The 13,999-nt window shown below is 43.6% G+C and overlaps 1 protein-coding gene across 1 annotated transcript in view; it reads left to right on the forward strand.

The window, feature by feature from the left end:
- The first annotated feature begins 3,558 nt into the window (after positions 1 to 3,558).
- fbxo11b (F-box protein 11b) overlaps positions 3,559 to 13,999 on the forward strand; it is a 163,490-nt gene continuing 153,049 nt past the window's right edge. The window contains exon 1 of the mRNA XM_060831368.1: positions 3,559 to 4,095. Within this exon, the coding sequence (XP_060687351.1) occupies positions 4,014 to 4,095 (82 nt within the window). The 5' untranslated portion in view covers positions 3,559 to 4,013. The remainder of the gene's footprint in view (positions 4,096 to 13,999) is intronic.

Consider the following 13,999-nt stretch of genomic DNA (forward strand, 5'->3'; position numbering starts at 1 on the left):
GCCTTTCTCAGAAAAAGAGACCAATATTGCACATGATATTCCAGGTGTGGTCTCATCAATGCCCTGCCTAATTACACCAAGAAATCCTTGTTCCTGAACTCAAATCCCCTTGCTATGAAGGTGAACATGCAGTTTGTAATCTTTACTGCCTGCAAAATTTACTTTCAATGACTGTTGCACAAGGACACCCTGCTCTCATTGAACATTTCCCTTTTGAAATTTACAGCCACTCAAATAATAATGTCTTTCTATTTTTGGTACCAAAATTGATAATCTCATTTATCCTCATAACACAGCATCTGACATGCACTTGCCCACTTACTCAGCCTGTTCAAATTACACTGCATTATCTTTGCATCCTCCACACAGCTCACCTTTCCATCCAGCTTTGAGTCATCTGCACATTTTGAGATTTACATTTAGTTCCCTCATCTAAATCAGTAACATTGTTATGAAGATGTGAGTGTACTGTACCTTTAAGAGAGTTAAACGCTAACAGAACTACCTGACACAGCACCTCGTGGTCTGAACAAGATATATGTAACATTTGGTCTAACAGCTCAATTAGTTGGTTGTCTGGAGATGACAAAACAAATTTGAATTAGGCCAATCAGTTTAAATTACACCCCAACAAATAACACAATCCAATCACGTTTGAATTTAGTACATTGACAATCTTAAAAGCCAATGACACAATCCGATCCTTTGGGGGAGTATAAGACTGGAAAAAAATTGAATAGTTGGGAGGAGAACTGCCAAGCCATTAGCATGTACAGAATGCCTGAAAAATAGCTCTCTTAAAAGTACCTTTATCGATCAGTAACCTGTGAAACAGAAATCCATAAGAAGAAGAAAAGAAGACCGAGGAAGATATAAAGAGAAGATTCAACATCTGGCTGGTTTTGAAAATCTGAACTTTGGTAAATCTTAATCAGGGGTTTTATTGGACTAGAATTGTAGAAGGGGAAGGTAAAAGATAGGTTAGAGAAAGGAGTTGTAAATAGTTGTTAGTTAATTATTCTCTGTTATATTTCAAGAAATAAAGTTGTTAATTTTACATAAATAGTTCTTGGCCTCTTGAATTTTCACCGATTACTGCACGGGATAAATCTTTTCTGTGTTGCTGGTTTAAATTAAGCATGAGCGTTTACCCCATGTTGTAACAATATATTGTGAATAGCAGGGAACTCAGAGCGATCTCTGCATTAGCCCACCAATTTGTGCCTGGGAGAAAGTGACGATTGCAGATGCTGAGGATCAGTCAAAATGTGTGGTGCTGGTAAAGCACAGCCGGTCAGGTAGTACCCGAGGAGCAGGAGAATCAATGTTTCAAGCATAAGCTGAAACATTCCTGATGAAGAGCTTATGCTTGAAATGTTGACTCTCCTGCTCCTCCTAACTGACTGGCTGTGCTTTTCCAGCACCACACTTTTGACACCAGTCAGTGCCTGCCATTCGGAAAAAGACCCACTTATTCCTCCTCTTTATGTCTTGTCTGCTCACCAATTTTCTATGCATCTCAGTATATTACCCCCAATATTTGAAGTCTTACATCTATAAATTAGCAAGGGGGATCAGGGCAGACAAAACCACACCCACCCCAAACAGACCCTCTTGGACAAAATTAAGGATATGTGGAAGTCAAGGCATTGGTCCTCTCGCACTCTAAATATCTGTTTCCTTATAAAATTGACAGATTAAGTACAGAATTGGCACATTAGTGGGTAACTACTCACCTTTCTGGGCCTAAAAGCAGTCATTTAGTTCTACATTTTCTTTCCAATTGTGTTTCCAGAAGAATTTCAAAACATCTGATTCAATGCTGATCTCAGAGACTTGAGGTCAGAAACAATGATCAACAGCCCCCATTACCTTTCCTACATTTCTTTCAGCCAAGTAGCGGGTGATCTTCTGATGATGCCTGATTGTGTAAGCTGCAGTGGGCATTACAAACTCCAAAAGGACAAATTCTCCCAAAGAGGCATTGTCAACACTCAGGGCTCATCCACACTAACTAAGCTGACTTTAGAAAATAGGGCAAGGTCTTCATTAGAGAAGGTGAACATTCATAAGTCTGAACACAATATATTTATAGCCTTTCCAGAAATGGAAACATTTTTTCTTTGAGTGCCCTTTGATGCCTTTCACTGCATTTTAAGCCTCTTTATCATTTTCCTCCTCAGATTGTTGTTTTTACTGTCACAGTTATCATATATCAGTAAAATAAAAGTAAGATACAAGTGCTCTCAATTTGATACTTCTTGAAATGAACTTAATTTGTATTGTTTTGAACGTGTTACTTACATTGTCTCTTCAAAGATTTTGGTGTCTATACCCATCTGATGTTCTTAACCCCTACCATTTTCTGTTTTGAAACTAACTTCTCATCTATTCTACTACCTGTGCCCTGACCTAGACTGTTCTGACCTCAGTCATGGATATGCCATATTAAGGACCTTTTGAAAATCCAAATATATTAATATTATAGTTGTGGCAGGTGTACAACTACCTTACATCTTGGATTGTCATATATTACATAGTAATCATTTATGCATTTTCTAAGAATATTTTTGTTCACTCGTGGTTCATGGGCATCACCCATTTTTAGTTGCCATTGAGAAGGTGGTGATGAGCTGCCTTCTTGAAATGCTGCAGTCCAAATGCTGTAGGTAGACTCACAATGCCCTTAGGGAGGGAATCTCGATCCAGCGATAGTGAAGGAAGTGTAATGAAAGTCACGACAGTGAGTGGCTTGGAAGGGAAGCGCTTGGTGTGCTAGGAATGGGAGATGTAATACTTCTTCTTTTTATCTTAGAAGAAAAATACATTATCCAGATGTCCAGCATTCACCTTGCACTGACAATTGATGTACTCTTTGAAGTGGCACATAAAGGTCAAGATGGAGTTATTTTACTTTTTGTCTTTGTGTAAATCATATTTCTTAAATGTGCCTCTCCACCTCTTTCAGTTACCCTATTCCATAGTGAGAATTATTTTGAGACGACCAAATATAATTTGCTATGAAGCACTTTACTGTATGCAAAGAGCCCGTAGAAAAAGCTGGTGAAACTCAGTTGGTCTGGCAGCATCTGTAGAGACAAACATTTCGTTTGACTCCTTCAGTGTTTCCAAAGACTAAATAAGTCTTTGAACTCAGAATGTCAACTCTTGTTCATCAGTCCACAGATACTGCCAGAGACCTGCAGAGTTTCTCTTGCACTTTTTCTTCATATTTTCAGAATGTTAGCATCCGCAGTATTTTGTTTTTTATTTCAGGTACCAGAAAAGGAAGGTGTGTGTTGGTTATTATACCAGATCAATAAACCACACAGTTATCCAGTGCCTCTTGTTCCCAAATACTTGGAGCCAGAGCCCTGGACCGCGTCCCTCTCCATACCGCCCCCTGGCGCTATCAACCTGAGCTGCCCAATGGCCGGAGAATGAGAAGCGCGTTTCTATTGGGCGCTGGCTGGGGGAAGTTTTGTAAGGCGGGCTGTGATTGGGTGTGGGCTGGGTTGTGATGCCGGAGCCTCGTTCCCATGCCCTGGTGGCTGCCTGGGCTCCGGACGCCGAGGGAGAGACATGGCAGCGGCTAGATCTGAGGGCGACTGTCTGGGGCCGGTCTGAAATCCGCCGCCGCAGTACCACCAGCACCACGAAGAAGTAACCTGGGAGGACTCGAAAGGCCGGCGGGGAAGGCCGAGACCACGGCGTCCGATCGCATCGAAGGAGAGTGCGGGCGGATTAGCCGCTGGGTAGCGGCCCGACGGAGGCGGATTGTTATTGGGGGAAGAGAGCGAGAGGGAGAGATCGGTGCCGGCGGGCGCTTCAAACCAACACATTTCAACTCATAAATATTTCTCCACGTCCCGGCAGGAGGGAGGAGGAGGGAGGGGCGGCCGGAATTTTTTTTTGATTATAATCCCACCGGCAACAACCCCCCCCTCCCCATCCCCCTCCTCCTCCCCCCCCCCCCCCCCCCACCCCGGATCCTCCAAACCGCCTTCCGCAGGATGAACTCGGTCAGGGCAGCCAACAGGCGACCGAGGCGACTATCGAGGCCGCGCCCCGTGCAGGAGAGAAACAACGTCGCGGGTAAGAAGGCGAGAGCCTGGGGGGGGGGGAGAGACACTGGGAGACCGTATGTGTGTGTTTACCTCCCCCTCCCCCTCCCCCTCCCCCTCCAGCAGCGGGGGATTGGCGGGGGGGACGCGAGAGAAAATGTGCCCCCCCCCCCCCCCCCACGTCTCCCCCCCCCCCCCCCCACGTCTCCCCATACCCCGTCCCCCCAGTAAAGGCTCCCCGTCCTCCCCCCTCCCACCCACCCACCGCCAGTGCGACTGGAGAGACCGAGGCTTCCCCACCTCCTCGGACAGGCCAGGCCGCGCTTTGTTTGTGTCTTGGCATAACCCAGTGGTTTGGGAGCATGTTTGGTCTTCACACCAACACCACCAGCTCCCTCCCTGCTCCTGTCTCTCTCTCTCTGGGGTGTACGTTGGATATAAAATGGAGCCGTCCGCTTTTAATGTTTTATTTTTTCGCCAGAGATTGGGAGAGAGGGCCGAAGGAATATTTTGTTAATGGCTCACCGTTTTAAACCGGTTTTAACTCAATATTTGATAAAAAAATGATTGCAGAATTCTTCTCTCCCCGCCCCAACCAACCAACCAAAACATCCTGCACCCGACGTGAATTTGAAGAGTGCTGGACTGGCTGCTTCTGTTTTTTTATTATTGCCCCACTCCATTTGCCACTTTTCTCTTTAACTGATCTCACGATGCCTGATGTTTGCTGCGTAGTTGGACTGAACGCGTGTTGTTGATAAGCGACCAACTGCAAACCTGTCACTGTAACAAATGTCAAATACATATGGACTTGAAGTGGGTTTATTTAATTTCATTGGATGTTTTAAAAACCCAGTTGTATTGAAGTTTTCATTTGCAAAGTTGCTCGAGTTTGTGCTTTTTTTTTCATGACAAGGCCTTTTTTGAGCAAACCAAAAACAGTCTTGTGTTTCACCACTGACCTCGAGGGGTATTGTATCCGCCAGTTACTTTTTTTACTCGATACATATCACTTGTGTATAAGCATACTTAATTGCATTTGGCGAATTTAAATCTTCATGAAAATATCTTCCAAAGGGATTACAGCACTCTTACCAAGTTATTAATGATTAGCATAATATTTTGTCAGGATTGTATCATGCTTGGTGTATAAACTTCCATGTTATAGGAGAATGAAAGGTTCAGATTTGTCTATAATAACCAATGCTGATCAAACAGTCTTGCTCACCAGATTGCAAATCATGTCATGTGCAAAGTTGTAACATATAAAGCATGAAATAAACTTTATTAATTGTTAATTTATCTGACTTAAATATTAAGGGCCTACTTACCTAGTCATTTCATTATGCAGGTACTGAGTTAGCATAAACAATAAACCTTAATCAAACATCCTACTACTATTTTGAAGATCTGGCTGAAGAGTGGCAGATAGTTTAATTTTGTAAATGTGATATTGCACTTTAATAAAACACGAGGACAGGACTTGTAAAAGAAGTGTGTTTTGAAGTGTTGTAGAACAGAGTTGGAGATAGCGAGAACTGCAGACGGTGGACAGTCTGTGGATAAAGAGTGGAGCTGGAAAAAGCATAACAGGTCGAGCATCAGAACAAGAGGAGTCAACGTTTCAGATTGGAACCTTTCGACCTAGTGATTCAAGTACATAATTCTTTGGAGTTCATGTCATATGTAGGCAGGGTGGTTAAGTCATTTAGCATGCGTGCCTTTGTTGCTCGATCATTACGCAGAGGAGTTGGAATATTGTGTTAAGGTTGTGCACGACATTGATGAGAGCTCTTCTGGAGTATTGTGTCCAGTTTTGGTTACCCTGCAGTAGGAAGGATATTAAGCTGGAGAGGGCTGAGAAGAGATTTATCAGGATGTTACTGGACATGGAGAGTTTGAGTCACAGGGGAGACTGATTGGCTGGGACATTTTTCAGTAAAAAGTGAGGTCTGCAGATGCTGGAGATCACAGCTGAAAATGTGTTGCTGGTTAAAGCACAGCAGGTTAGGCAGCCTCCAAGGAACAGGAAATTCGATGTTTCGGGCCAGAGCCCTTCATCAGGAATGAGGAGAGGGTGCCAGGCAGGCTAAGATAAAAGGTAGGGAGGAGGGACTTGGGGGAGGGGCGATGGAGATGTGATAGGTGGAAGGAGGTCAAGGTGAGGGTGATAGGCCGGAGTGGGGTGGGGGCGGAGAGGTCAGGAAGAAGATTGCAGGTTAGGAGGGCGGTGCTGAGTTCAAGGGAATCGACTGAGACAGGTGGGGGGAGGGGAAATGAGGAAACTGGAGAAATCTGAGTTCATCCCTTGTGGCTGGAGGGTTCCCAGGCGGAAGATGAGGCGCTCTTCCTCCAACCGTCGTGTTGTTATGTTCTGGCGATGGAGGAGTCCAAGGACCTGCATGTCTTCGGTGGAGTGGGAGGGAGAGTTAAAGTGTTGAGCCACGGGGTGGTTGGGTTGGTTGGTTCGAGCGTCCCAGAGGTGTTCCCTGAAGCGTTCTGCAAGTAGGCGGCCCGTCTTCCCCAATATAGAGGAGGCCACATCGGGTGCAGTGGATGCAATAGATGATGTGTGTGGAGGTGCAGGTGAATTTATGGTGGATATGGAAGGATCCCTTGGGGCCTTGGAGGGAAATAAGGGAGGAGGTGTGGGTGCAGGGTGGGAGGAGGTGTAGTCCAGGTAGCTGCGGGAGTCAGTCGGTTTATAGTAGATGTCTGTGTTGAGTCGGTCGCCTGAGATAGAAAGATAGACATTTTTCAATGGAGCATTGGTGTTTGAGGGGTGACCATTTATAGAGGTTTATAAAATCATGAGTATAGATAAGGTGAATGGCAGATTTTCCCCCCTAGGGTGGGGGATTTCAAACTGAGGGGCATATTTTTCCCCCTAGGGTGGGGGATTTCAAACTGAGGGGCATATTTTTCCCCCTAGGGTGGGGGATTTCAAACTGAGGGGCATATTTTTAAGATAAGAGGAGAAAGATTTTTTAAAAAGTGAGTGAGCTCGGGCTTTTCATGCTGGAGAAGGAGGAAGAGAGGTGACTTAGAGGTGTATAAGGTAATGAGAGGCGTAGATAGCCAGAGACTTTTCCCCAGGACCGAAGTGGCTGTCATGCGGGATCATAATTTTAAAGATGATTGGAGGAAAGTGTGAGGGAGATGTCAGAGTGAGGTTCTTTACACAGAGTGGTGGGTGTGTGGAATGCAGTGCCAGCGATGTTGGTAGAGTCAGAGAGGTTAGGGACATTTAAGCGTTTGCTGGACAGGCAGTAAATTGAGGGGTGTGTAGGTTACATTGATCTTAGAGTTAAGATAAATGCTTGGCACAACATTGTGGGCCGAAGGGCCTGTTCTGTTCAATGTTCTATATGTTCTAAAGCCATGGGGACAGTTTATTTACACAGTGGGATGAACTTCCAAAGGAATTGGTGGATGCAGGTACAACTTTTGAAAGGCATTTAGGTAAGTACATCAATAAGAAATGTTTGGAAGGATATGGGTCAAGTGCAGGCAGGTAGGACTAGTTTAGTTTGGGATTATGGTCAGCATGGACTGTTTGGAACAAAGGGTCTGTTTCCATTCTGTATGACTCTTGATTTCACTCGTGTGGATGAATTGGAGAAGCTGGGATTGTACTCCATGAACAAGAAGATGAAGGAAGATTTGCTAGTAGTTCTCCGAGGAGAAAGTGAGGACTGCAGATGCTAGAGATCAGAGCTGAAAATGTGTTGCTGGAAAAGCGCAGCAGGTCAGGTAGTATCCAAGGAACCATACCTGAAGAAGTATACCATACCATACCTTATGCCCGAAACGTCGATTCTCCTGCTCCTTGGATGCTGCCTGACCTGCTGCGCTTTTCCAGCAACACATTTTCAGCTAGTATTTCTCAGAGCCATGAATATAGGCATAAAGGCTAAAAACTTTTAGAATTGGTAGAAAGATCAAGAATCAGATTTAGTGATTGGTAAAGAATTAAAAACAACAGAAAAATACTTGCCCACATCTGAAATGCTCTATGTGGTGGAGGTATATTTGACAAACAGGAAGAAAGCTAACCATCCGACTTGATGAGCACCAACTGGCAACCAGATGACATGAACCCTCTCCCTCATCTCTACACACATACCAAGAAGGCCATCAAATCAACTGTGATAAAGTAACTATTCTGGGGCAAGCAAACCAGAGACACCCAAGAGAGTTCTTGGAAACCTGGTTTCCTATCCAAAAAGCCATCAACAAACACACAGACCCAATGCACAAACCACTGCAGTGAAGACCCGCAAGTGACACTATCCGCAGCAAACTGGACCACACAAAAATGTAAGTGGATCAGAAAACTGTGCTTCATAGAAGTTGGACTGATGTTGCTCAGCATGGTAACAAAACATCTGCACAATAACCCAGCAGCTTGGCCAGCTATCCAATTACTTTATCCACAACCTGAGCAGCAGGTATTCTTGAAATCCGTGCAGATTTGATTCCAGCTTGCAAAAGGGAATTTAATGAACTTATAGAGAAAGAATATTTGCAGGGCTGTGAGAGTGAGGGTATGGGGTTAGCTAAATTGTTTTTTTCCAGAGCAGGGAGGGCTGAATGGACCCCTGTGCTTGAACTGTTATGATGCTGCATCATGTCTTCTACATGAGTGAATGATAAGTTGGGCAGAAGTTTGAGTTGTTTTCCGGGTGGTATCAAACCAAATGAAGGCTTTCGAATGCTGGCTGGCATACTTCTTCATGCACTATATATTGGACACTGTGAAACATGCGTGTATTTAGGATATTGCATGGTATAAGGGTTGAATGGTTGTTATTATTGAGTACTGTATATCTGATCTATCAAGTTTATCCATGCAACTGTACCCAAACTAGGCAACCAAATTATATTGCAGGATTGTATTGTTAGTTTATCTTTCCTTTTTCCAGCCAAAGCAGGTTAATGTTTTTGCTTTTATTCTTCCTGTGTGGAAAATTTAATGGAGTTTGATTCACTGACTTAGTGACACTCTCTGGAATTAGCTTGGTCCTGGCAGTATACATGTCTAACTGCTGAAATGAAGGACTCATCTATAAAAGGACTTTCCTATAAAATCATCGTCGTCTGTCTGTGAAAGATGATGGAGACAGAAGCAATTTATTTGAAATGAGATTCCTTCATTTGGTTGTGAGCAAAGAGAGAGAGCGAGAGAACTTGATGGCTGAGAAAGCTAATTTTTAAGAGGCAGCTCCTGACATAAGTACAGCACATAAAGCTATCAAGTGTTATTGTGAGTTGTTTTCAGAACTGATGTCTGTTGCAAAGCTGCTGTAGCTACTGGTCATCGTGATTTTACACACCAGGCCAGTGGAGATGTTTGCATTTTCCTGTTTAATCAGACATACTGAAAAGAAGTAATCGATGCTTAGGAACTCCTTGTCCTGTTTGTAACCAGCCTTGAAGCAGAACATTGGAGTCAGGTGATCAGGAGGATCCCCAATCCCCACAAGGCAGAAAGTCCTTGGATATGTGACTGTCTTCTATCCTGCTCATGTGAGCTGGAGTCAGCGAAGCTGCCACTGTTTGATTACAGACTTAGGAACTCTGCTTTTGAGAGAACTTTGCATTTGTTGTTTGGTCCTGTCAGGGTAGACTCATGATGCACGGTACATCATAAAGATGGTAATTGTTGAGCTGCCTTTCTTATATTGTGAATTAGAGCTATCATGGCCACACTACAAGTTGCTGAGAGCATAGCTTTTGAAACCATCAACTTAGTCCCAAGGGTCTGGATGATGTTATTCCATGTGCTTTTCGTGAGTTGGCCGAAGGGGTGGTGTTTTTTAAAAAATCCCTCTATTAAGTTCTGCATCAAGGGATAGGTTGTAACCGTGAAAGCAGCGACCTCACATCCATGTGGTTGACTAACACAGTACAGAGCGTAGAGAAGTTCCTTGGTCAGGATGCACTGTTTCTGTCTTTGTTTTCAGTCTGATAGATTGTAGAACTTGTCATTTGATCTAATGTGCAGGTAAGCTCATATCTGCTGGGAAAGCAAAGGTCAGGTATGTGATGATGATGTCAAACAAAAAAGGGATTAGAGCTTACCCTCTTGCACCCTGGTCCTCACTTTTGAAATGGTTGGCAGTAGAGCCAAACTCCAGAGTGCATTATGTCAGGGAACGAACAGATGAAACAGAGGAACTTTGGGTGTTCAGTTTTCCACAGAAGTCTTGTAAAGTCCTGCTCTATTGCCTTTATCAAATGCCTTTAATGAGACAATCTCTGAAAGTAAGATAAGGAGGTACACCTTGTTCCCCAAACGAGCTACAAGAGGTCATATCCCCTGTAGACTATCAGCAGTAAAACCAAATGCTACTTTTTGGTATGGGATGGCAGGATGTTTGTGATTAGCAGTACTGCCTTACGATGCCAGTTCGATTTCAGCCTTGGTTGACTGTGGAGTTTGAATATTCTCCCCCTGTCTGTGTGGGCTTCTGCTAGGTGGTCTGGTTTCCTCCCACAGTTTTAAGATGTGCAGGTTAGTGAATTGGCCATGTGAAATTGCTAGATAATTTCCAGGGCTGTGCAGGCAGGATGGATTAGTCATGATAAAAAGTAGGGATTGGTTGTGACCCTCTTTAGAGGGTCAGTGCAGATTTGATGGGTCAAATGGCCTTTTTCTACACTTGATGGATTCTATGATTCTTAGTCTGTAGCCGGAATGGAGTCTTTTCAGTATGACCCCAGCAAAGTCCTTCCCTGTAATGTTGAGAATTGATTGTAGTTGTTGCAGTCTCCTCTACAATCTTTGTTTTTGTATAATTCTTTTAAGTTTGTATTTTTAAATAATTCATTGATTTCAGCCTTGGCTGACTGAATGGAGTCCAAAACGTCGATTCTCCTCCTCGGATGCTGCCTGGCCTGCTGTGTTTTTCCAGCACCGCATTTTTCAACTCTGGTACTCCAGCATCTGCAGTCCTCACTTTCCCCTAGGCTAGGTGATTAGCCTTGCTAAATTGTCAGTAGTGTCCAATGTTGTGTAGGCTAAGTGAATCAGCCATGGGAATTGCAGGATTACAGGGATAGGGTAGGGGACTGGGTGGGATGCTCTCTGGAGGGTCAGTGCAGAGTCAATGGGCCAAATGGCACCTTGCTGCACTGCAGCGATTCTGTGATCTTGTGTGTAATTGAGAGCCGACTTCCAGTGATTACAGTTGGTCCTCCCTGTTGAAACCTTCATATGTCAATCATAGATTTCTATTGTTATGGACAGTTTGGATTTTAGACGTAAGTTAATTTTTGTATAGTATCTCCCCATTTTCTGCACAGCTGTCTTGATTATGTACAAGTTGAGCATAGAACAGCTATTTGGGTGTCTGTTGTGCATTTGGTAACTTTTGTTTTATTTTGATGGTCGATATAATCTCAGCTAAGTAGATCTAAAATCAGTCCTATTTGTACAGGCTTTGATATTACCAATTGCTGTTTCATAGATAATTTTGCTCAGCAACTTTCAAGCTTCATTACTACTTCCTGGTAAACCTTTGGGCAGCAATAATTCTATCAACAGTAATATGCAAAGTGCTGGGGTTTTGTGAAATGTATGGTGGGCTGTCATGTTTGTAATTGGAAACTTCCAGAGGAATGCTTTTGCTCTGATTTGTGTGGTGTTGCGTTCTGTGCTGTGATGAGTGTGTGGAGAGCACTGAGTAGTTTATGCTTTCTTGCATTGATAATCTCAAGTTGGTGCCAAGATCCAGACCTTGTGTGATACCTTGTAAAGTCTGCCCTGAAAAAGGGTGTTGTCAACTCAAAGTTGATTCAGGTCACAAAGCTTCAATCATAATGTATTTTTCAAAAAAAACGTTGCCCACCCCATGATGACCAGAAGTTGGACCATGAATCATTGTGCTCTGAAGTTACACAGGCTGAATAGCCTCCAACCATTTGAAATGGTGCCCAAATATTGTCAAGAAAGTTGTAAAAATGCTTTGTCTAAGGAGCTGGCATACAGAGCTAAGCACAAATGATGTTAACTGCACCTCCATTAAACAATAGCTGCAGGGAAATGAGGTGCTCTGAAGTTAATGTAGTCAGTTGACTGTTAGCCAGTTGCTCCCTCCAAGCCTATGCCTTGCTCTTCGTCTTCAGTGCTCTTTCAATGCCAGTTGAAGGGAAAGAGCATGTGTTGGTATTGCGGTTTATTATAGAACAATGTCAACAGGAAGATAGTGTAGCTCAGTCAGTTAAATCTTATGAATGTTCAGTGAAATTTGGGTGGTTATTGTTGCAAGGGGGCACATTCTCCACACTCAGGATTTCGAGCTAAGTGGTTATCTATCTCTGTGTGGCATAGACATGGGTTTAGATGTTGCAGGCTTGCCGTTGATCTCTACCCCTCTAAGCCTGTAGGATGGTATTTAAAAGAAAGCCCATATGTCTTCAGACCTAATTGGTTGCAAGAGTAGTTAAAGAGTGTTAACTTCAAAGAAATGCTAACAGCATATTGTAGTGACTAATGTCTTCAGTTACTGCATTAGCCATTAGCATGTATGTTACTTGGTGGATCATGCATATATTGGTTGTGGGTAATTGCACCCTTTAATTATTTGAAAGATCTTTGAGTTCTTAAATGCACTTCAGCCCAATGCTCCTGGTATTTGGGTACCCAGTGCAGAAGTGTTTAGACAAGTGAAAGGACCTCCTCTTGGGTCTACTGCTGGGCCTGGTAAGTTGGCTATTAACAGGTCCAAACAGTGGGTTGTGGAAGGGGTCATTTCTGTTGACTGCCTCTCTTCATTCATGCCTGGGTATCATTAAAAAGGAAGCAGTTCTCCGATAATTTAGAGAGATGTGGGCACTGCAGGATGTGGAGTGCTTTTTTTTCTCCTTCCAATTGCATTTCAATTTAGCTCATTCCCAGACTCTCAACCTGCCCCTCACTTGTTGATGGTTAGCATTACTGTGAACAGACTTTGCATGTAAATATTCCATTGGCTATGCGGATGATTCGCTGGTACTGGTCTCTAAATAAAGGGTCAAATGTCGTGTGATGGGGTATATCCATTCAGTTGTGTTGTCAGAGCAGTTTTGGATTTTTAAACAAAATTCTTGTTAACCATTGAGAAGCATCAGCTTACAGGATTCCGCTTCCACAAACTTGTCTCCCAGGTGTCATTCCTGGCTCCTCTTAGAGTGGACAAGGCATTCTCCACACCCCACCCTCTCAAAAGTCATTGCCAGCTAGTGAAACACACTCTAGTTTCAAATGAAGTGAAATTTAAAAACAAAAATAAATTGCTGGAGAAGCTCAGCAGGTCTGGCAGCATCTTTGGAGGGAAATCAGTGTTTTGGGTCTGCTGACCCTTCTTCAAAACTGATGATAGCTACAAAGAAGTTTTTTATGCGGAAGGTAGGAGAGGGGTTAAGGAGTAAATGAAGTGGCGGTAGAGTCCAAAGAGAGAAAAGAACAGTTGGATAGATAAAGGAGTGGATAATGGTTAGCCTCGTAGAATTAATAGCTACAAATGGCTACTATAAGTGGCTAACAGTGGGCAATGTGTATGAGCAGACTGTGTGTGATAACAAGACCTGGTGTGTGGGGGTGTGGGTAAGGACAAGGACATGGGAGAAGGTGCTTCAAACCCCAAAATTGTTGAATTCCATATTCAGTCCAGAAGGCTGTGGAATTGCCAAGCATAAAATAAAGTGCTATTCTTCTTTCTTATGCTGAGCTTTGCTGATGCACTGCACTAAGCCTGTGACACCGATGTTGGCCAAAGAACAAGATAACATGTTGAGGTGGCAGGCAACTGCAAGTACAGGGTCGTCTTTGGTCACTCGGCCTACACTTCCTTTCTCCAATGTAGAGGAGGCCACATGGTGAGCAGTGAATGCAGAAGATGAGATTGAGTGAAGTGCAAGGTAAAGTGCTGCTTCGCCTGAAAGGTCTGTTT

This window comes from Hemiscyllium ocellatum, chromosome 10, assembly GCF_020745735.1.
Source record: "Hemiscyllium ocellatum isolate sHemOce1 chromosome 10, sHemOce1.pat.X.cur, whole genome shotgun sequence".
Taxonomy (NCBI): Eukaryota; Metazoa; Chordata; class Chondrichthyes; order Orectolobiformes; family Hemiscylliidae; genus Hemiscyllium; species Hemiscyllium ocellatum.